At 44.3% G+C, this 21,920-nt stretch overlaps 3 protein-coding genes and 1 long non-coding RNA gene across 5 annotated transcripts; 2 read left to right on the top strand and 2 right to left on the bottom strand.

Moving 5' to 3' along the window:
• Window positions 1-2,130: 2,130 nt before the first annotated feature.
• On the bottom strand, window positions 2,131-4,170 carry LOC124678377. Of its 2 annotated transcripts, none has more exons than XR_006994447.1 (4): window positions 3,974-4,170; window positions 3,706-3,863; window positions 2,857-2,972; window positions 2,131-2,193 (listed from the first exon to the last, which is right to left on the bottom strand). It is a non-coding gene; the product is annotated as an uncharacterized LOC124678377 (long non-coding RNA). The 2 variants fall into 2 exon arrangements; XR_006994446.1 differs by having other exon boundaries at window positions 3,706-3,860.
• A 4,878-nt stretch (window positions 4,171-9,048) lies between these two features.
• Window positions 9,049-10,666, top strand: LOC124673595. Its single transcript, XM_047209644.1, has 2 exons — window positions 9,049-9,720; window positions 9,903-10,666. Exons 1-2 carry the CDS (start codon window positions 9,049-9,051, stop codon window positions 10,434-10,436), a joined length of 1,206 nt encoding a protein of 401 aa, XP_047065600.1. The 3' UTR covers window positions 10,437-10,666.
• A 901-nt stretch (window positions 10,667-11,567) lies between these two features.
• LOC124675068 lies at window positions 11,568-16,354 on the bottom strand. The gene is made up of 12 exons (XM_047211128.1): window positions 16,262-16,354; window positions 14,727-14,916; window positions 14,589-14,651; window positions 14,395-14,497; window positions 14,067-14,171; window positions 13,911-13,984; window positions 13,705-13,834; window positions 13,469-13,541; window positions 12,796-12,987; window positions 12,327-12,447; window positions 12,025-12,249; window positions 11,568-11,941 (listed from the first exon to the last, which is right to left on the bottom strand). Exons 1-12 carry the CDS (start codon window positions 16,333-16,335, stop codon window positions 11,858-11,860), a joined length of 1,434 nt encoding a protein of 477 aa, XP_047067084.1. The 5' UTR covers window positions 16,336-16,354; the 3' UTR covers window positions 11,568-11,857.
• Window positions 16,355-16,771: 417 nt separating this feature from the next.
• Window positions 16,772-21,842, top strand: LOC124674844 (tRNA(His) guanylyltransferase 1-like). The gene is made up of 15 exons (XM_047210900.1): window positions 16,772-16,887; window positions 17,447-17,581; window positions 17,956-18,087; window positions 18,234-18,278; window positions 18,394-18,563; window positions 18,841-18,926; window positions 19,018-19,125; window positions 19,592-19,721; window positions 19,830-19,929; window positions 20,028-20,159; window positions 20,456-20,500; window positions 20,584-20,753; window positions 21,017-21,102; window positions 21,199-21,306; window positions 21,624-21,842. The coding sequence occupies exons 2-15, from the start codon at window positions 17,475-17,477 to the stop codon at window positions 21,747-21,749; spliced, it is 1,545 nt and encodes a 514-aa protein (XP_047066856.1). The 5' UTR covers window positions 16,772-16,887; window positions 17,447-17,474; the 3' UTR covers window positions 21,750-21,842.
• Window positions 21,843-21,920: the final 78 nt, after the last annotated feature.

Below are 21,920 nucleotides of genomic sequence, written 5' to 3'. Positions count from 1 at the left end.
TCGCTTGCACGAGAAGTTGTGAGTCAGTTCAACGTGAACCCGAGAAATACACCAGATTTGAGCCTGAAACAGCGGTTGCAGGTAGCCTCTGCCTCAGTGTGGAGAACGTCATGCTCCATATGGCTAGCACCTGAACCGGCTACAACTCCAAAAGCTCATCTCTAAACACCAAAGCCCAGCCACCAGACGCATTGGCTGGGTCCATGCTCCCACCAATATTTATCTTCAGAACATCGTGCACCGGTGGCTTCCACTTGATCTCATAGCAGATTGCTCTTTCTTCTTTATTTGCTTCAGTGTTGTTCAAACTCAGCAGTTAGACATGACAAACTGAATCTGACAAGGACATGAACCCAACAGCATTGCATTTGTTCCTTACACGCCACCGGACCGAAAGCAGGGCAACACATCTCATCTCCTTCTGTTCATTGGTACCTAGTATCTGTGCAATGACATCTTTGGCATCAAGACAAGAGGCCAGCTTAGCTCTGATGGGTTCAAGCTTCAGATCCTCCACAATGCACACACAGAGGCTTGCACTTGTGAAATAGATGGCCACCGTCTTCATTAAATCTAGTAACAGGGGGCATAAAGTATCAATCTCAATGCCTCTCCTCGGAATATTGTAGCGATGGGGGAGGCTATTATGAGAAAGACACCACAGGAATTGTTTCGCTTGCGGACTACCTGGTGCATGTTCCGGTTGAAAGAAATATAAGAGACTGAATTTTAGCATGAGGTACTCAGTTTCTCCAGATCGCCCCTAAGCTCGCTAGCCATGTTGTATCGGCATGGAAAATGAGCACAAGTGAATACTGAACTTCAACATTCTACCCTTAAAAAAGAAAGCCAAGAAAGGAATTAAACTGGAGCACCATTGTGAAAACTTGTAGATGTCATAACGGAATTAAACACATAACACCTAAATGTACAACCTTACAAAATGCAACAAAATGGATTATAAATTTGCTCAGCCCTTAGCAGTGTCCTATTTATTTCTTTGTAGGACCCCCAAAATTTGCAGGTAAACTTTGCCCAGTATAATTAGAACCACAAGGACTATATAACTCAATATATAGATTAAAACAGAGGTTTGACATTTTGTCAGACAGCTTTTGCATAACACACACTGAACATAAAACAAATAAGAGAACTCGAATTACTAATGTACTCGGATGTAAACATGCTTATACTGGTTGTCCATATGGCATCCAACAAATATCATACGGATGGTCTGCAAGTTGAGAAAACAGCAACCATTCTGCAGAAATGATCAAGTAGAGATGATTGTACCTAAAAGAAATGAAAAGATAAGAAGAATATGTGGTTAAAGGTGCCACGATAAGCCAATGCCCTAGATTCAGTATATCAACATAACTCTTTCTCTGCAACCTGCATAAAGATTCAACTCAGGTTTCTATAAATAGTAAGCACTTCATGAACATAAATGAACACACAGTTCAATCACTTGAGAAGTTAACCAAACAAAATAGGCTCATTAATACATAAGTTTATTCTGGGTAACGACAGTGATCAAGTGAAATATGCCTAAATCAGGCTACATGTTGCAGCAAGGAAAATGGATTAGCAAGATCTTCACATTATTACATAAGTTTATGGGAATGATTGAGTGATCAAGTGAAATATGCCTAAACCAGGCTACATGTTGCAGCAAAGAAAAATAAATAAAGGGCTCGTGTGTATGATCCAATTCTAAACTAAAATTAACAAAGAAATAGTAGTAGCTACAACCTTCAGGAAGACGGAAAACACCATTACCTTAATTCATGGAAAGTTACATGCTCCAGAAACAATAGTACAGGGAAGCTGTAAATGAAATCGTAAATTCGAATTAATATTTGACATGAACTATGCGGCATGGGAAAAATGCATAAGGCTAGCACGGAAGTTAACCCACAGAGAAAGAAGTTGATAATAGCTGCCCTTTCCTTCTCTATGTAAGAAATACAAAGAATGGAAGAAAGTTCCAAAGCAATTGTTTCCTTGCATTGCTGCAATCGAACCAAAATCAAGTATTAAAGGCTTTTGAAACACCTCTTTTTTTGGTAGCCTAGCTCCCAAACCTATTTTAGTCCCTGTCATAATTCAGCACATAGGCAGACCTTGAACCAAGGTTATACATAGATCCTTTGATCTCCACGGCTATCTCAGATAATACCACCGGCAGCAGCTCTAGAGGCACAGGGCAAAGATTAAGCATCTACTGTAGTTTTACAACTTGGGAAGATGGCCCAGCCAATGTTAATACACAATGCTAAAAGGCAAACATGGACCAACACCCTTTTTAATCGTTCAAGCTAGTTTGAATACAAAGAAAAAAATGTTCGTCACAGCTCACTGGTTAGGCCACATGAATAAAAGAATGATACTTACTGTTAAAAGACAATCCAAAGACACAACCTACCACTGCAAAATTAGCATAGCTTCTTGCACCCCCTTCCATATCTCTATGCATAAAAGTCCATGTGGAATGCCATTGTAGGCAAGGAATTTCGAAAATCTATGCAGAGGACACCTAAGATTCATGAGATTCGTACCAAGTTGGTAAGTGATAAGAACTTTCAATTGAACTCGGTTTCTTAAGAATATACATTAGTAATGGAAACCCCGAAAAAGAGAGGCCCTTATAAACTTATGGCCGTTATGGAAATTTTCTATAAAAAAACAGAGCTTAGGAAGCATGTGAGGGAGGTCACATCTCCTAGTGCATTTAGACCGCATCCTCAATGCCTCTCCAGTTGATCGGCTAGGAGGAGGGAAGCACAGCAGCGGCGCTAACTCAGCGACATTAAGAGCAATAGGGGAGGAGAAGGGTAGGGGATGGACGCATCTCACCTCGGCTCGCCACCATTTGTCTCTGCGGCGCTGTACAAGTGCAGTTGCACTACTCCTATGGAGGAGCGTGTGGGCTAAACATACATGGCACCACAGCCGGTTGATAAAATCAACACCTGCAGGAGGAAGAATCAATAACATGACACATATCAAACAGAGTCCAAAGACGCTGCTATAACGACTGCAAAATCTACCGGGAAGACAAATCAAAAGGTGTAATAGGGGAAGCTGAGACAGATGAATAAATCCAGAAAAAAATTTAACAATCTATAACACATCAAAAGACAGAACGGAGAGCGAACCAGACATATCGAAAGCTTTCACTTTCAAAATTGACTTGTTAATACTCAGATAAAAACACGAGATGTACAGATGATAGCTAATACATGTACATTATCAAAACAGAGCAAGTAACATGAAGCATATGACAATACGAGAGGTCATGGCTCGTGGCTGTCGGAGGTTGATTGTGGGAGTCAGGATTGCTAGACTGACTACCCAGAGGATTCTAGGAATTACATACAAAATATGTGCTTCAGGGAATTACATGTTTTGGAAAAATCACAAAGCCCTGATTCACTTTATTGTTTAAGGTAGAGTTGGTGCACACATTTTAGCAGATAGACCATAGGACGATAGCTATTATATTCATATACATAGCTCAAGATAGAGCATGCACTAACCATTGTTTATGCAAATCCATGAAAAGCCAAGTAACACTCGATATAATAGTCCAATAAACAAACTACAATTCAATGCAGGAACTAAATAATTTCAGAGTATAAAAGATAAACCACATGAAACAAAATAAAGGAAAACACCTTCAGCAGCGAATCGATAATGGCTCACCTCGGTTCAACGTATTCATAGGATTGACATCACAGTTTCACTTTGCCACGGTGAATGACAGAGATAGCCACATGTGGAAATCAGAGTACGTAGCTCGGTCCTGCATTTTCTGACCTGATACCTGGTGACTTGCAGTGGTAGTATTTCTTCATGAGCTGCTGCAAGCAGAATTAGATGCTGAGAGAGAACCTGCATGCCATTGCTCTGTTTGCCAACGCCCTCCACAATGAATAGTAGCAGAAAAACAAGAGGAGAGAACGACAATAACCTTGCTGGATGTGGCGGCAGGCTGAGCAGCGGCTGTTGATCTCGCAAAATTGAGACGAGCAATGACGGCACGGGTGGCTCGGCATCGTCTGGCAACAATCAGAAGCAAAATAGTCGCACGCTCCGCAGGATCGTGCGCTAAGGAGCACCATAACTCCAGCCTCGTCGGTTCCATCCATTGCTATAAGATTTAATTGATTACCTTGAAGACTCACGGGGAAGCACATCAATGGCTTCCTTGAATATATTTAATCATAATATCATACGTTCTTGTTGCAATGAACTAATAAAATATATACAACATTTGTAGGCAATCATCCTCATTTGGTTATGTAACTACAGCTATAATTTATCTCTTTCCCTCCATTAGTTAGTTTCTTACCCATTGTTAAATACCCAGATCAAATTGATAAAAAAAGAAGTGAACAATTGAGATGAACTAAAGCTTCCGAGCGGATTTACCTTGAGCTACCTCTGCTCCTTGTTTATTTTGTACATCGGAGTCAACTTGACTCCCAAGGCTCCAACCAGATCATCATAAAACTAAAACTCCATTTCCATTGTCCATTGATACAATAGACAAAACCTGAAACATTCGACACCGCCTAGATCAGTTAAGAAAAATAGAGTGACATGACAGATTTTCCTACAACAGAAGCTCAATTAATGGAGTGTAAAAGAAATGAGTAATTGCAGAAAACCTAAAAACTACCAAGGAAATAAATACAAACCTGAAGAAACACATGACAAAAAAGCAAAAAACTGCAAAGAAAGAAATCCAAAACTGAAGAATGCAAGCATGATAAAAACTTAAAAATGAGAATATACTACAGGGACCAGTTATATACAAAAATAACTAAAAATCCCACAATATTGTACCAGTAAGGACCACAATCTTTTAACATGCAAAATATTGCATGTTCTACAACATGGCTATGAACAAATAACCAAGGTAGATGATCTTAGTCATAAGTGCACTAAAAATGTGATCTGTCCTGCTTTCTTATGTCTATTTTGACCCAGGTTCCAAAAAATGGCTGTATGATCTGGCTTTACATAACAGCTGAAAAGGTAGCAGTAAAAATTAGAATGCATAATTATTGTTTACATTTTCGAAAATCATACATTTGTTGCTCTTTACAGTCAAATAAATGATAGATCACCATAGTAATCCCCATGACAAAGAGTGTGCATCTCCAGAACCAATGTGAGAAATTCCAAATGCAATGGTAAAAAGTAACCCTAAGTTAAGATTTAAATGAGGAGGCAGCTGCAAGATTTCAACTTGCTGTTACTTTCGCACCATATGAGAAACCATGTGCGCCAAATTAATAACCTGTGTAAATTTGCAATTTCATTTGCCAGGTAGAACATATATACCCACTTCTGCACAGAAAAAATATCAAGACGATCCATGACATACTATCCATGAACACCTACAGAGAACAAAAGTCAAATGATTCAATCTGAAGAATCATCAATGGAAAATTGGAAATCCAATAAATAATATTGGAAACCAAACATAAGATAACAAGATAACATATGTTCGTAACTGAATTATTACGGAGCTCTCCTCTTTTGCCTTAAACGAATCTCTCAGATTTACTCCCTAATTCCATGAAATAGTTCAAACGATATTCAGCTTCATTTTTCCCATATTACTCGTGGTAAATGCATTAATGTATACACGTAACTTCTTCCCTTCGGATTCTCCAACAACCAAAAAATACATGTAAAGAATATGGATGGTAAGATTAGACAAACATCAGCTGGTGTCACAGGCTGCAGAAATAATGGAAAATCAGAACCGTTCAGCGCAAAGGATGGAGCTCCACACCATTGGAGATGACTCCAACCACCTCCTCCTTGTGAGATCTTGAACAGCAAGCTCGCTGGCCATTTGACGCAATCAGATGAGCACACCAATTGTGCTAAATGAAATTGAATATGCAGATTATATTATTACACTGTAACTTATTGCAGCAGGTCTAAAATACCTATGTTACCTGCGACATCGCTGGAACCTCCTGTCTCACAAACCATCACCGTACCATAACTTGTTCTTGAGAGAGAGAGAGAGAGAGAGAGAGAGAGAGAGAGAGAGAGAAAAGAGAGGAGAGAAAAAGACATAGGGAGAGTTCGGTCCTGCACCGTCGAAGCCCTCCTTCAGCCTCCATACACAAGAAAGAAGGGTTGGGGAAGAGGGGCAGAGCCCCAGACGAAGAGAGGCCATGGATGGAAGCTGATAGGAGAACCCCGGATCCGCCGGGATCTTTCTTCCTCCTCGTCATGCCCCGCTTCTCCACATCTCCCTTCCTCCCAGCGCTCACCACCAGCGGCCCGAAGAGAGGCCCGAGTGGCGGCCCATGAACCTCCTGCTGAGAGGCAAGAAGTAGGGAGATACTGGGCGGAGGGGGAGCGCGATATCAGCGGCAGACTTCGTTGTTCTTGGCACTTGCGTGATGGATGAGATGGCATGGGGAGCGGCGGCTGGGCCAGCGGCGTGAAGGACGGCTGCGGAGGGAGGAATAGCAGGAGGGGAAGGAGGCGCGAGCGGGCCCTCCTCCTGGCAACGCCATGGCGCGCGGCGGTGGTGTGTGCGGGGCCGAAGGGGAGGCGGAGGTGCATCGAGGAGGAGGCGCAGCAGCCGCCGCCTCTCGCGAGGAAGAGGGAGAACGAAGGGGCGCGGGCGTGGGTGTGGCTGGGGCGCTCGTTTTGTCTCCTCGCACGACCGGGCCAGGTGGGCTTTACACGATCCATGGATAAAACGTGGGTTCGTGCGAGGGCCTCGCGCCCTGGACGGAACGGCCGGCCGAGATCGCGCCACGTCAGCTCGATCGGACGGCCGAAAATCCAAACGTCTGTGAGAGCTCCATGAGGATGCAACAATTATACCGCAGGATGCATGGGGAATTTTCAATCCAGATGTTCGTACATAAAATTGCCCATCACAGCCCAGGCGAGCGAGGATTCGTACTGACACCTCTGCGTATCATCACACATGATCATGCATTCTTCAATCTGTTGTTACTGTACTCGTTTCTACGGGGTACTGTGCTGATTCTTGAGCTGTTCGATCTGTCAAAAAAGAAGATTCTTGAACTATTGATTCGACTAATGGGTCATTTTCGATAGACCGTGACGAGGACGACTTGGCATATCCTCGTTTAATTGGCCATTAATTAAGAAGATTTGCTGTGAACTGGTCATGCAATGTGGAAGAAGTTAACCGTGACATTCGTGTGCATCGTGCGTGACTATGACGTGCGCCGTATGCGGTGTTTTTCTTTGTAAGAAGTAACGAGGAACAGTTCCACGCGCATTAAGCTGAACGGGATATAGCTCAGATTAAGGTTGCATGTTAGTGTCAGGACGGGGATTGCACTTAATACATCATCCAAGATATTTGGATTGTAGAATCACCTGGTGTTTTCTAGAGCACGGTTTGTATGTATCATCAAATGAGGATACTAGTAAATGAATGTAAATGTCATCCCTCTCTCGATTATATATGTATGTAACATGCGAGTTGAGAAACTAATACTATATTCCAATCAAACAATCTACAATTTATTTATATATTTTTTAGTCCATGTATATATAATTCGTTGGCCGCGGTGTCAAAAAATAATAATGTTTTTATGGTGAAGGCTATGGCACGACCCCTTGAGTGTGTGACCTGCCTGATATTTCTACATCACACTTACCTGCATTGTCATGTCAGGATAGCACATAATATCATCACGCAGCTAACCAAAATCAGAACTCTGTGTTGTCTAGATTTTTCGATTTTACTTATGTGTTCTCTAATTCCCACGTTACGAAAAACATAGACTACCTATTGTTCTCCACTAACCATATAATCAATGGTTATGTATCCAGGATCATGTCTCTAATCTTGTCTAGCCAAATATACACATATTTAGGTACTGTTTGTTTTTATTCAATCTATTATTGGAATGAATTCAACTGGGTTGCAGGTGGGTAGTGGGTCGTCCAGCTCGTAGGTCTAAGTAGTGATTGTTAGAATCTTGTGTAGCTCAAATTAATCTCTTGGTTTGATAACTTAAAAAACTTCACATCAACGATCAGTGTTGTATATGTTTAATAAAATACTAGAAATGCACAATTAGTATGGAGATGGAGGGAGGGTTGTGAGAGATAAGTTAAATTTTGGTGCGACGAAATTGGCCGGAAAGGTGATGCTAATCTAAAGTAGTTTTTTATTAACAATGAATGTGAGGCTAAATAAAATCAGTAAGTACAGCTCACTTGCCGGCATTTTAAGATGCAAATTCGGACATTAACATGAATTGGAATGGTTGGCATCGTGTTTATTACTAACTTTGTTTCATAGCCCTTGTGGATTAACCCGTGTGTGACGACATGAAATTTCTATGTGTTTGTCTTATACCGGTGTTTTCCAATTTCTATCGAAGTTTCTGAACTTTCATGGGACAAAGTCAGCCGCGAAATTTCCTTTCAACATACATACACACTTGCGTGCCTCAGTGCCCGGTACTGCCACGTCAGCTCCTCCCGTGTAAATGACATTACATTACTGTACCATTATCAGTCCCTTAATCGATAGACATCCCACTGCGCACGAGATAGAGACAGAGAACCACAATTATGACTCCACCCCCTCCAAACCCCAATCAGTCATGTGCGGTGGGCAATCATCAGGCCGACGTGTCGCCGGGCCCCACCCCCCACAACTCGCCCCAACACAACTGGCGGTCGAACAAAGAATTCCCCCGTCCGCCGCGCGCGGGCCCCGAGCGAGCCACCCCAACAAAACCCCGGGCGAGGCCCGACACCGGCCGGAAACCAACAAACTGGCGGCGCCCATCCGTAGTCCATAGTCCATACGTTTCCTTCCACCTCCAGCCGCTGCTCAGCTAGCTTCCTCTACCATACCAGACAGGACAATCGCTCGCTCTCTCTCGCTCTCCCTATCGCCACGCCACCACCCCCACCATCCCCGGCTCGTCCAGCTCTCCAGGACGACGAGGCTAGCCAATCCAAAAACGGCGCATCTTCCTTGTTCCGCGCCACGCACGCACACACGCAGGCATGAGCTGCTCGTCATCGCCGCGGGACGCCGACGTCGACGAGAGGCGGAGGCATGGCGGCCGGGGCAAGAACCAGGAGGAGGTCCCGGCGCTGGACCTGCTCGACGACTTCTGGTTCTTCAGCAACTCCCTGGGCGGCGGCGGCAGGGACGACGGCAAGGGAGGAGCAAGGAGGCCGCCGCTGCTGCCCAAGTCGCCCTCCACGTCCTCCTCCGGGCGGGCCAAGACCGGCGGCGCCTCCGACGACCAGCTGCAGATGCAGGGGCGCAAGTCCCGGTTCCTCCGCACGCCGTCGCTCCCGTCGCCGCGCATCAGGATGGACCCGCCGCCGTCGTCGTCCAGGCACGTCGAGGAGGTGCCCGAGGAAGATACAACTGCTGGTGCAGATCAGGCCGCGCCGGCCGAGGCGGCGGAGGACGACGACATGAACTGGAGCAAGATTTACGAGGGCGTCCTGCGCACCAGGATCGCAGAGGAAGGACGCGGGTCAGGGTCGTCGTCGCCGCTGCTGCACCGGGCGCCGTCCACGCCGGTCCCATATTCGGCCATGATGGGCGTCGATGGCCGTGGCCGCGGCGAGGAGGCGGTCACCAGGTCCACGCCCAGCCTGCCCAGGCTCAGGCACTCGCACAGCACGCTCGAGAACCACTGCCGATCCCACACGCCCACCAAGGTACACGTCCTAGCGTCCTACATACATACATGCATGCGCGCCACTGCATCATCGGCATCGATCGGTCCATCCCCTGCATCGCCAGAGCAACTGATCTTGTTGGATCGGATGATCGATCGAATGCTCCGAGGTCCTCTGTATCTACCGTTCGACGAACTGACGTGCTGGCACTTTGATTGCAGCCTGACCGTGACCACCGGACGCCGAGACTGGCAAGCATCAGCAGCAGCAGAGCGGAGCGTGGGCATCCGCGGCGCGACCTCCGATCCTTCGGCGCGAGCCAGCATCCGTCCACCATCGCCCGGACCAAGAGCGAGTTCCTGGACAAGAGGTGGAAGAGCTCGAGCGCGCTGGAGTCGATCGAGGTGCAGGGGTTCAAGGACCTGGGCTTCGTCTTCGACCAGGAGGAGCTGCGCGAGAGCCTGGCGGACGTGCTCCCGGGCCTCAAGACCAGGGGCAGCTCCGCCTCCGGGTCCGGCAGCGCCAGCGACAACGACGACGCCAACGTCGAGCACGCGGGCCAGGACGACGGGGTCGTGCGGCGGCCGTACCTGTCGGAGGCGTGGCAGCACGGCGCGCGGTCGACGCCGCCCCTCACGGCGTCCGCGTCGGCGATCAGGCTGCAGCAGGCGGACGCGAGGTCCGCGGCGGAGATGAAGGACCAGCTCCGGATGTGGGCGCAGGCCGTCGCGTGCAACGTCCGACAGGAGTGTTAAATGGCCGCCGCCGCCGTACTGCCCGCCCGCCTGCCTCCATGGCATTCGCTTGCTTCAGTCATCCCGCGCGAACTACATTCTGGTTCTACTATCTACTGTACAACAGAGATCGAGATTAGACAAACACACGAGCTACCACGTCCAATGATATGATGCTCCAAATTTTGTTACTTTCGCCATGCGCCGAAAATTTCCAAACGGATATAAATAAACATTTAGGTAGCTGTTCAGTGTTCTCCCCTGTTGATTTCTTCTGAAATTACAAAAATGTGTGGAAATCATCGCATTCTTCCGACCGAGACACTGTAATTTGCGTCGATTTTCTTCGTTTCCAATGGAAATCGAACTGGCAGCCAAACAGATCCTCTGGTAGGATGAGGAAAATAGCATCTCACACGTACCTGCCTAGGAGACTGCTAGTCACTACGGCACTACTTACCGACTTGCCATCCACGTTGCAGACCGGGCAAGGCGCCAGCTGCAGTTGTTTCATTGTTGCAAAAGACAAAAACCTTTCTATCTTGTTGGCGAAATCTGTAGATCGGCTCAGGTTTCCGTCCGGGTTCACGGCACACAGACAGAAGTAGGAGTAACAAATTCAAAGTGAAAAACGCTGCTGATACACAGCCCTGACACGCAAATGCGGGAGTAATTTGTGGCAGATACGTGCACGTAACAAGGTGGGCGAGGCAAATAATGTAGTACTCCGCAGGAGGGCATGGCATGGCGACGCATACCTGGACCTGGCCGCCCACCGGATCCCATGTGCCACCAGCAGGCCACTCCAAAAACAATGTTCGGAATCTGCTCAATTCGGCGCCCGTAACGTGCCAGATCCAATGCCATCCTCCAGATGCCGCAATCAGTCAGTCAGTCAGGTGCTCATAACTGACGGGGCAACTCGGACCCGGCGAGCGGCCGGCTCGGCATCTTCAGTTTTCTTCTGACACCATAGCAGCATATCGAAGAGCATATATACTAGTATGCAATGGCAGTATCAGATGAGTCACTCCATCTGCCAACGGACGGCTCACATTGCCAGTCAGCATATGAGACGCTGAGCTGCAACACTGAGAATCTGAGATCATTCCAGTTTCCCCTGGAAAACCGATACGATATGCGAAGCTGACAGACTAGCAAATACATTTACTCAAGTCAATGCTGCAGAAGTGTGGCAAACTAATCATCAGCTGGCATCAATCACCACCTACAAAATACTGTACTGACTCTAGGGCAGCGCGCGCGGGGGCTTTGACTATGCTATACATGAGCTGAGAGCTCTGTCAGCAGCCATATGGCACCCCTTGCTGCCTACAAAAAACTCCTAGAACTCCTACGCTGAATGTCAACTGAAAGGTTACACCCGGCCCTGCAACATTTGTGCCAGCGCCTTCCAGCAGCAGCATTTCACTAGGTTCAGATCACTGGGTAGAGACGCTACCACCAGCAGCACCAGGTTTCTTCGAGATCGCGCCTTGCAGGAGGTACGACGCCTTGTTCCGGACCTGCATGCGTCGAACAACATACCTCATGAGCAGGAGGAAAGGAGAATGATGCATTAGCCCAACCGAACCAAAGGTCTTGGTACCTTTGAAGCGTATAACCTCCAATCCGTGCACCCTATCTGCGTCGAGCAGTTCCGCAGGTAGGTACGCCAGGCTTCGATTATCGCGGGCTTATTCCGGAACGCGTCGCTCGAGAAGAGCAGGTTGTCCATCAGAACTAGGTACACGTACAGCATGAAGAAGTTGCATTCTTTCTCCTTCACGTTTGTGGACGTGACCGACTTCAGGATCTTCTCAACATTTGCCACCTAAATATATGCACGATATGTGGTCAGTGCAGTTAGCAAAAAGTCAGTTCATAGTGACAGCACATGATCGAGCTTACCTTGAGGTCAAAGCTATTTTTGAGCAACTGAAGGGCCAGCTGGCTCCTTAGGAATTTGCTACGGTCATTGGTTCCAGTGATGCAGTCAACAATCCTTAAACAGTTAAGATCCATCCTCACTCTGCAGTGTTATGAAACCTCGATTTAGAGGGGCATACGCCATAAGAGAAGAAAACCAGGGGAACAACTCGATAAAAAGCTTCTTTAAAACAACACCAGCAGTTGATAATACACATGCAACTTAACTGTCTTTACATGACATGGGTGTACTAGACAAGCATAAGCCCTAAACATTAGCGCAGACAGAGCAAATGAGATTCATTGATCGATATAGTCATTGCTAGTCAGCATCTAACTTATTTATTTAGGATATAGTTTACCCACTCCACCATTTCTCTGATTGGACAAGGATATTTATGATTAAAACAGTATTGGACACAACTTTATTAGGCATCTCTGAAGCTTTTACCTCTTAGAAATTGACTCAGCCACCATTAGACAGCTACATTCCCATTCACTTGTACTGAAGTACAAGACAAGGGAATTCAGGCAATCTCCCAAAATAAGCAGCAGCCCTTCAAGTTGACGGTCCAAAAAGAGGGAAATAACAGTAACAAGAAGATCTTCCGCTTCAGAAGGTGAGAAGACAGGATGCAGTTTTCTGTACATTAGATTAATAGATCACTGGAACAGAAAGAATGTGTTTATCTGAAGCTTAACATCACAGTATTTCTATTTTTCCAAGGATCAAATGCACAGATAGATAAAACAAATGTCCGTTTAGTAGAAAAAAATCATCCTCATACATTATGGAACAATACACCTACATGTCATCATGACTACAATAATGACAACTGGCAAATTACCCTGGAAACATAGATTACATCATATTGGGGATAGAAAGAAACATCAGGCAGGCAAAAAATATACTCCATAGATACCTTATTCTATATATTCTCTTGCTGAGAAGATTTGCAAACAAACAGCACATGAAATTATGCCTTAAAATCTTGAATTGATAGCAAATAGAACATTACAGTGAATAGCTATATGGAAACTCTCATCTTAGATTTTGTAGTAAGTGAATCACAAGCACAAACAGCCAACTACAATGTACTCACTCTATCGAATTTCCCAGTTACCTGATTTTGCAGCAAGCAGATACAAGTCTTAACCATGCAGTGATGTTTTGAGGTGGGCCACCATCTGAAATGCCTGGTCATGAATAACCAAAAAAAAAAATCAAACTTTCTGCTGAGAAATAATCAGGAAATGGAATTTCCAGAATGCCATCATCACAACTACCATTGATGACTCAAAATCGGATGTGTTGTACGAATGATACTAATAAAGGAAGACAAACATGCATGCAACCAACCTGCAACTGCAGTTTCAGAGGTGGAAGTTGTAGTACAAGGAGCATCCTGTAGATATCCATAGTTAAGTAGAGCACCCTTTAGAATAGAATAGCTTGGAAAATATCCAAGGTTGACCTGTGGTTTATCATCCTGCAATCAACAAAGTTATGTTTAGAAGCCACACGTAGAACACAAAAACTCAAAAGAAACTTTATGATTCGGTTACCTCGCTTAGGGAAAGGATACTATCCCAAAATTCAGATGCAGAATCTTGCAACTTCTTATTGGATGAGTACAGCACTGGTCGCTAACAGTGATAAGCATATGATGCAGTATAAAAGAACAATTTTGAATGAAAGTAAGCACAGAAACCAATTCTTACACTTTGTTAGTGTCCATGATGCTATAGAGTCCTCGACAGAACCATATAAGAGGATCAACTTCAAAAGCCATCCATCGATCAGCATGCCTTCCAAAAAGCCCTCTCCTACACAAATAACATTTAGAAGTTGCTGAAATTATCTGCAAGAGGCAAAACCAAAGCCTGAAACCATATATAACTAGATATAAGACAAAAGAGTAAAGGACCATAGTCATAGTGGCACGATGAGAAGAAGAAAGGATAAACCAAACACACAGGCTAAAGCAATAAAGCCCATTTCCAGTTAAATAACTAAATAAGAGAATTACACACGTGTAACAGAACTAACCTTTCTCAATCTCCAGATCAAAACCTAAATGCTCATGTCCACAGAATGATTGCAAAAGTTGGCAGTTTTCAACTCCCGTGCCATTAAGAATAGTGGGTGATTTCTGTAATACAATTTGGAGATACTTTAGTAGCAGATACTAAAACACTGAACCTAGCACCAAAACAAACTGAATAAATCTAGGGCAGTTTGACCTGACAGCCGAAAACTTGCTGACCCCATTGGGGTACTTCCTCTCCAGGGTCCAGCGCTTTCGCCTTAAAATACAGCAAGATATATATCAGAAAAACAGAACCTAATCTACAAAGACATATCGCCTGTTTGACAACTACCTTTTCCTCACACTCTTCCACAAATTTGCAGAAGCTAATCTCCTTCTCCGTGACCTGCTCGTCTTCATCGTCTGAATTGTATCCTTTGGGTCGACCCTTAGCCTTAGCCTTAGCAGCAGAAGCTTTGAGCTCATCCTTGCCGGTTTCACAGAATTCCACCAAGAGATCGTCCAATCCGATGACCTTCTTCCTGCAAAGAGCACTGGCTTTGATGAATGCTTGCTAAACCACTACCACGGTTGTATCATCGATAGACTAAACACAACTTGAGGGAAAATGATTCCAGTGGTACAAAATTTCACCACGCATTCACCCAGCTAGCCACTCAACGAACGTGTTTTCGCACTGTCGTGCACACCACCACCAACAAAACAACAACGTCAAAGCCTTTTTCCCAAGAAAGTTGGGGTAGGCTACTGTCGTGCACACCGCAAACTAAAATAAAAATTGTGATGGCCACTGAAAAATAATTGGGTACTGTGTTTGTTGGCAAAACGTCTGGTTTGCCTTGTCTCAAGCTTATTAGTCCATCCTTTCCATCATGTGTCTAGATATTTTCCTATACTACTAATACAAGTTGGATCGTTTTTACTGGTTGCTGCCTCTGATTCGAGTGCTACTACAATCCTTCCAAATATTTTTCGAGAAAACGCAACGGACCTCTGCGTTTAATTTCATTGAAAAGGTAGAGTTTGATTCAGAATCCTCCTAAGAGGTGGGTTACAACAAGATGGAAGCTAACTTAGTGCACATCCCAGCCCTTGCCCAAAGTCTGGCTTCGCCCTTGATCATGGAGACCAGGGAGCGGACAGAGGGCTGGTTACCCTGGAACATGCAGTCGCTTCGACGTTTCCAGATCATCCGAGGGGTGAGTAGCACGGCGGAGGCGAGGCCCCATTTGACAGCCTCAGCCTCCACTGGAAGTGTTCAGTTAAGAAAACGAGGGCTAGCCATATCATTTCGTACCATCGACAGACTAAACCACCATCGCACAATCTGAGGACAAATGGTTCCTGTGGTAAAATGTCACCATGCATTCTCCCAGCTAACCACGCATCAAATGAGCTTGTGCTCTGCCGTGCGCACCACGAAATAATTGGGCAGTGGTTTGTTCACTAGACGTCTGATTTTCCTGTCCTTCCTGTGGCTGGATATTTTCCTACTACTGCTGCTACTAATACATGTTGGTTTAGATTTTATTTCATGGGTTTGCTGCCCCTAATTTGAGTGCTACTGCTACGACCCTTCCCAATATCATGACAGGTCGGTGAACATATAATAACATGCTGAAACGAGGGGAAAATCCCATTTGACAGCATCAACCTCCACTGAAAGTGTTGAGCCCTAAAAATCAGCAACAGAGAAAAAAAAACCCGCATTATCGGGAAAGCATAATAAAGCTTCGGGAAGATCTAATCTAATCCATTCGTGCCTCGCCAGTCCCCGCCGAAACCTGCCGGCGAAAACGAGAACGGGACCGGAACGGAATTGATTCGGAGGGGGAGGGGGAAAGCACGGCGGCGCAGGAGTGCTACCTCTTGGTGGGGCGCGGCGTGGAGAGCAGGGGGTCGTTGTCCCCCTCGAAGTCCAGGGGATCGTCAATCACCATCCCAGCTGCAGCAGCCTCCTCTCCCTCGCCCGCCCGCCGCCCGCCCGCTCGCCGGATGACGGATTTGGGGATGATTTCGCGTTGCCGCTCTCCCAAAACCTGGGCGCCCAACTCAAGCGCCGTCGGCCGTCGCTGACGCTTCCCCCCGTGCTCTCCACTTCGTGAGGCTGCAGTGGAGGCCCAGCCCAGCCCAGCCCACGACGACCCGTTTGGATTCCGTAGCCCGTACTGCAACGGAAGCGGTTTTTGCAACTACGTCTTCTCCCCTGTTTCAAACTGCAGCAAGTTCTGATACTAGCAGGGTCTCTTGCCACCGCCGCCGGCCACCGCTCGCCGCGCCCCTCCTCCAGCCGCGTGCCGGCGGTTGCCGAGCGCTGGACGCTCTCAGGCCTAAGCTACTCTTCCTTCCCCTCCCCACCGCCCGCTCGCCTACCTCTGTCCCCCTCTCTCTCTCTGACACTCTGAATCGACAGGCACGGACGCCGCCTCCGGATTCCAAGCGCTCTACACCTCGGCCGCCGGCGTCCACTGCCCCGGCTAGGTCCCACCCAGGTCAGTAACATGCCTTCTCTCGGTCGATGATTTACCAACTGTCGTCAATTTTTGCTATGCTACTGCTGCTTCAGTCAAACACTCTGGAGTCAAATTCACTAATAGTTCGGTACGTCTACGTGTCGAATTGCGACGTCCTATTTTTGATTCCTAGTGTCAGCGCGCTGTTCTCCCCGGTGCCTGCCCCCAGTTACTTGTCAGTTATGGGTCCTGACTGTGGTGTGTCAATTCTTATCTTACCTGAGGATGTTGTCCTCAGTGAACATGCTTCTTCAGCAACCGGTGTTCCATGAATTGTGCCACCCTAGGAGACATGAATTCTCTTTTCTGTTATATTTTCAGGGAAAGGGAAATATGGTTATTTTTTCATGGTCGACCCTGTTTACTCTTGTTACGATGGAATACTAGAAAACCTTTACCATGACCCCACATTTACAATGTCACCAGAGCATTTAGCTTTTCTACGAGGGCAAACATGTACAAAATCCGACAATTCTAGTGGTGCAGATTTTACCGAGTTCAAATGTCTAAACCGACCCTCTGCTACGATTCTCTGTAGGTGTAGCTCCAAGAGCAGGCGCCTGGTGATGGCCAACAGCGAGTATGAGTACGTGAAGCGGGAGTTCGAGTTCGACCGCCGCCTCCCGGCCTCCAACTGGATCGTCGTCCGCATCGATGGCTGCCATTTCCACCGGTATGGCTCATCTCTTCCACCCAAAAGGGTAATACAGAACTAGACTATATCAGAAAAAATGTGATTTCTACTTTCTGTAATATCGGATAGTCTATAACCGTTAACTGATGGCCTGGTTTTATTTTTCTCACTTCCTAGCTATACACTTACATGGTTACTAGTAGTAGTAGTTAAGCAACTGCATTCACCATCCTGGCTATCTCAGCTCTTAGTCTACCTCATGTACCAGTGTCTTTTTCTGAGGGCTAACATGTGGGAAACATGCTAAGGAGGTTACACTATGCAAATATGGGGATAAATGTTGCTCTACATTGAACATAGTTTATATCTGTTGTTCTGTCCAGCGTCCACTAATTTCAGTCTTTTTTTGTTAGATTCTCGAAGATGCATGCCTTTGAGAAACCAAACGATGAGAGAGCTTTAAATTTGATGAACGCTTGTGCCATTTCTATGCTCGAGAAATTCCCTGATATAGTGTTTGCCTATGGTGTTAGCGATGAGTACAGGTATATAGCATGTTCTTATATGAAACTAATTATAAAACTGTTTGCATATTTCTTGTCAAAAAAAAAAAGCAAATACTGATGTGGACGCTCTGTTTTCAAATGCACAGGCTAATAATCTCTGTTTGCCTTCCTGTTTGTTTTTGTAGTTTTGTTTTCAGAGAGGAAACAGAATTCTATCAGAGGCGGGAAAGGTATCCGATCACTTCTTCACTTAGTGCGTTAGGATACTGCTATATCCAAAGCTATTTGAGCAATTTAATTATAAAATATCATCATGTTATTTGACTTCTCTACCAATATATGCAGCAAAATTCTCTCTTTATGTGTTTCTTACTTCACATCTCTGTACGGGATGAAGTGGAAAGATTTCTTTCCGAATAATGATTTGAAGGAGCCTGCATATTTTGATGGGCGAGTTGTATGCTATCCAAATATGAAGATCATTCGTGATTATTTGGCATGGAGACAAGTGGACTGTAAGCTTCTTGAACTAAAATCGACTTTTTCCTAGTATAATAGTCACATACTTACATTGCGCAATTATGTATGTCCTTGACATTAAAATCATGCTGTGTATGTTAATTTACCAGTTTTTTTTTACTATGAAGCTTCAGCTACATTAACTAAATATAATAGATATGGTGTATGTATGCGTCACTCCAATGAGATTTCTGTCCGGTTGCTTGGCTACTTAGTTTTCTATTTGATTTAATGGATGAAGTTTACATATTTAATTCGGTGTGTGTGCTTCAGGTCATATAAATAATCAGTACAATACGTGCTTCTGGATGTTGGTGAAATCTGGAAAGACTGAAAAGGAGGCACAACAAACTTTGAAGGTCATCTAAATTATCTATGGTTATGCTTTTCTTTTGTAACATTTGTATGAATCATTTTTTCTGTTTTTGTGAACCTTCTATTTTCTTGTAGGGAACATTTTCTAAGGACAAGAACGAGTTGCTTTTGCAACAGTTCCAAGTCAACTATAATGACGAACCGGCTATGTTTCGGAAAGGGTCCAGTGTTTATCGAGATAAGGTAATCCTATCAAGCATTCATAAGTTCATCATTATTAATCCTCCTGCTCATTCTCAGTAATGTTTTTCTCACAAAATTATTGTTTGCATGATATATATCGATGACCATGATAGCATCTAGTCATATTTTGTGCCTAGAGATATTTCTAGCACTTCTGACTTCTTTTCTTGTTAGCTAGGCAGTGACATGCAATAGTTCTTGCTATACTTTAGTTTTTAGGGATAACTGGAACTCCCTAGCTGTCATCTTATAACGTTTCGTTGAGTGGTTGATCAAGGATTATGCTTCTTCTTATCTAGTGTTCAGACTTCAGACAATATACTGCATTTCTTTTGTGGGCCTGATTGTTGACTAATCTTATTTTGTGGGACATGTTTTCTCAACTTTTAGTTAAGGTCAACTAACCCAGTTAGGTGCACTTCTGCATACTGAAAAGCATACTGAAAAGCTATACATTCTACTGTAGGTCAAAAGAAAGGTGAAAACAGATGACTATGGGAATCCCATAAAAAGAACCCAGATGGCAATTACAGTGTCAAATTTCGATATCATAGGGCCTGAGTTTTGGGAAAAACATCAATACATTCTTCGAGAAGGTTAGTTGAATTATTTTAGTGTTTGGTGTAGTTCCAGTCCAGTTCCTATCAACTTTGAGTATATACTATACCATTCTAACCCTCTAACTGTGTCTCTGGGGGCGAAAGAAAAATATAGATACGAGTATGTGAAGAAGTTCGACAACATACCTAGGCTTCCATGTTCTAATTGGACCGTTGTTCGCATCAGCGCCTGCCAGTTTGATCAGTGAGGACTCCTAGTTTCCTATTTATTTAAACACATGCAGCAGTACCATTTAGATAATTATATTGTCTTGTCAACATGGAGAGTTATTTTTTCCCCAGATTTTCGCTGATCCATTCATTTGACAAGCCAAATGATGAGACTGCTTTAAGATTGATGAACGCTTCTGCTTCCCTGACGATGGAGCAATTTCCTGATATTATCTTTGGTTATGGGTTTAGCAATGAGTACAGGTATGATATAGCCCTGCAGAATAGCTATTTTTGCATGGAGAGGACTAGAAAGACAGATAGAATCAAAAATATGTGTCTCGGCATAGCACAATTTTCTCTCTTTGCATCAACAATAGTAATTTGAATTGAATATATTGGGAATATAATTGATCTATTGTTGGAATTGATAGTGAACCGGCCAGCGAAGCTTAAATGTGGCATGCTTCGATTTAGACAGGATTTTTTATGTTTGTTGTATGGCAAACCTGAACATTTGTTGCAAATGATCATATTTTGTTTCTTTTTTATTGTTGCAGCTTTGTGTTTCAGGAGAACACTGAATTGTACCAGAGAGATGAGCGGTAATTATTAGTTTTATGAATTCCTGCTGTATGTGCTTTTCAACTGGTCAAGCCTTTGATAAAATATGCAACTTCTTTTGCAGATTAATCCTTTCTTCATGTTCCTCATATTTCACTTCCTTTTACATGATGAAGTGGAAAGAATATTTCCCCAGTAAAGAATTAGTGCAGCCACCACGCTTCGAAGCAGAATTTCTCTGTTACCCAAAACCAAAGATCGTTTGTGACTATTTGTCCTGGAGGCAAGCAGAATGTGAGTCGTTCCTCCTAAAAGAGCATATCTTTTAAGTAATTGAAAATATGTATGAACTTGTTGATAGAAGTACAGTATGTAATATCTGAATTCATATGTTCATCTGCAGCAGTATGAATGTATTATGTTTGGTTCTCGTATAGCTCTCGGTGTGATGAAATAATTATTGATGTCGTTTTCCTATTGCAAGGGCTTGAATCTTCGATTATTTTGAATAAAACAATAAGAAAATGAGTTGACTAGTTTCGCACGCTAATGTGCAGGTCATAACAGGAACCAATACAATACATGCTTTTGGATGTTAGTGAAATCTGGAGAAAGCGAAGACAAAGCTAATGAGATACTGAAGGTCTTCTTTCATCATTCAGGATTTAAATATTTTTTGCATTATCCTAATTAATTCTTTAGTTGTGTGTAGTCTCTAACTCTTTGACATTCTCTGAAGGACACATTATCAAAGGACAAGAACGAGCTACTTTTTCAGCGATTCCAAATGAACTATAACAATGAACCGGCTATGTTCCGAAAGGGTTCATCTGCTTACCATCAAAAGGTATTTTGTCATTAATCCAAAAATATTTCAACAATAGGGCTGTTTCTGCTGCCATTTTATTAAGGAAATGACAATTTAGATGCTTAAGAAGAAAGATTTGCATTGCCGAAAGGAGTAACTTTTCAATAACTATAACTGAAGTTCTGGCATTCTCTTGGTATCCTTAGTTTGTAATGTCGTCTACAAAAGAACTGTATCGAAGAGTTGCCTGGATACAGCTGAGAAGAAGTCCTTTTTTATTTTGCATTGGAGCAGAAGATGATTCTCACGGTATATCCAGTTTCGCTGTTAACGGCTTACGGTGCAAATGGCTGCAGGTTGGAGAATTTGCGGAGGTGGGACCCAATGAAGATGTTGCAAGGGATGGGCGGGATGTGGCGGTGGCCCATGTAGACATGGGGCCAGACTTTTGGAGAAAGCATCCTTATATTTTTAACAGATGATACTTGTATTTGTTCTAGGCTGATTAGTAGTTCTCTTCATTGTCTCAATTTTTGTCTAAGAACATCAGAGTTTGTAGATTCTGTTAACAGTGCTGTCCCTGTTGTGCTCGGAGCATTCCTTTTCTTCCATCGGAAAATCCAACTGGCACACATAGTCTTAAGATATGGTGC

Source organism: Lolium rigidum, chromosome 7 (genome assembly GCF_022539505.1).
Source record: "Lolium rigidum isolate FL_2022 chromosome 7, APGP_CSIRO_Lrig_0.1, whole genome shotgun sequence".
Classification (NCBI taxonomy): Eukaryota; Viridiplantae; Streptophyta; class Magnoliopsida; order Poales; family Poaceae; genus Lolium; species Lolium rigidum.
Note: the sequence above shows the minus strand (reverse complement) of the source record. Positions and strands in the feature narration are given on the sequence as shown.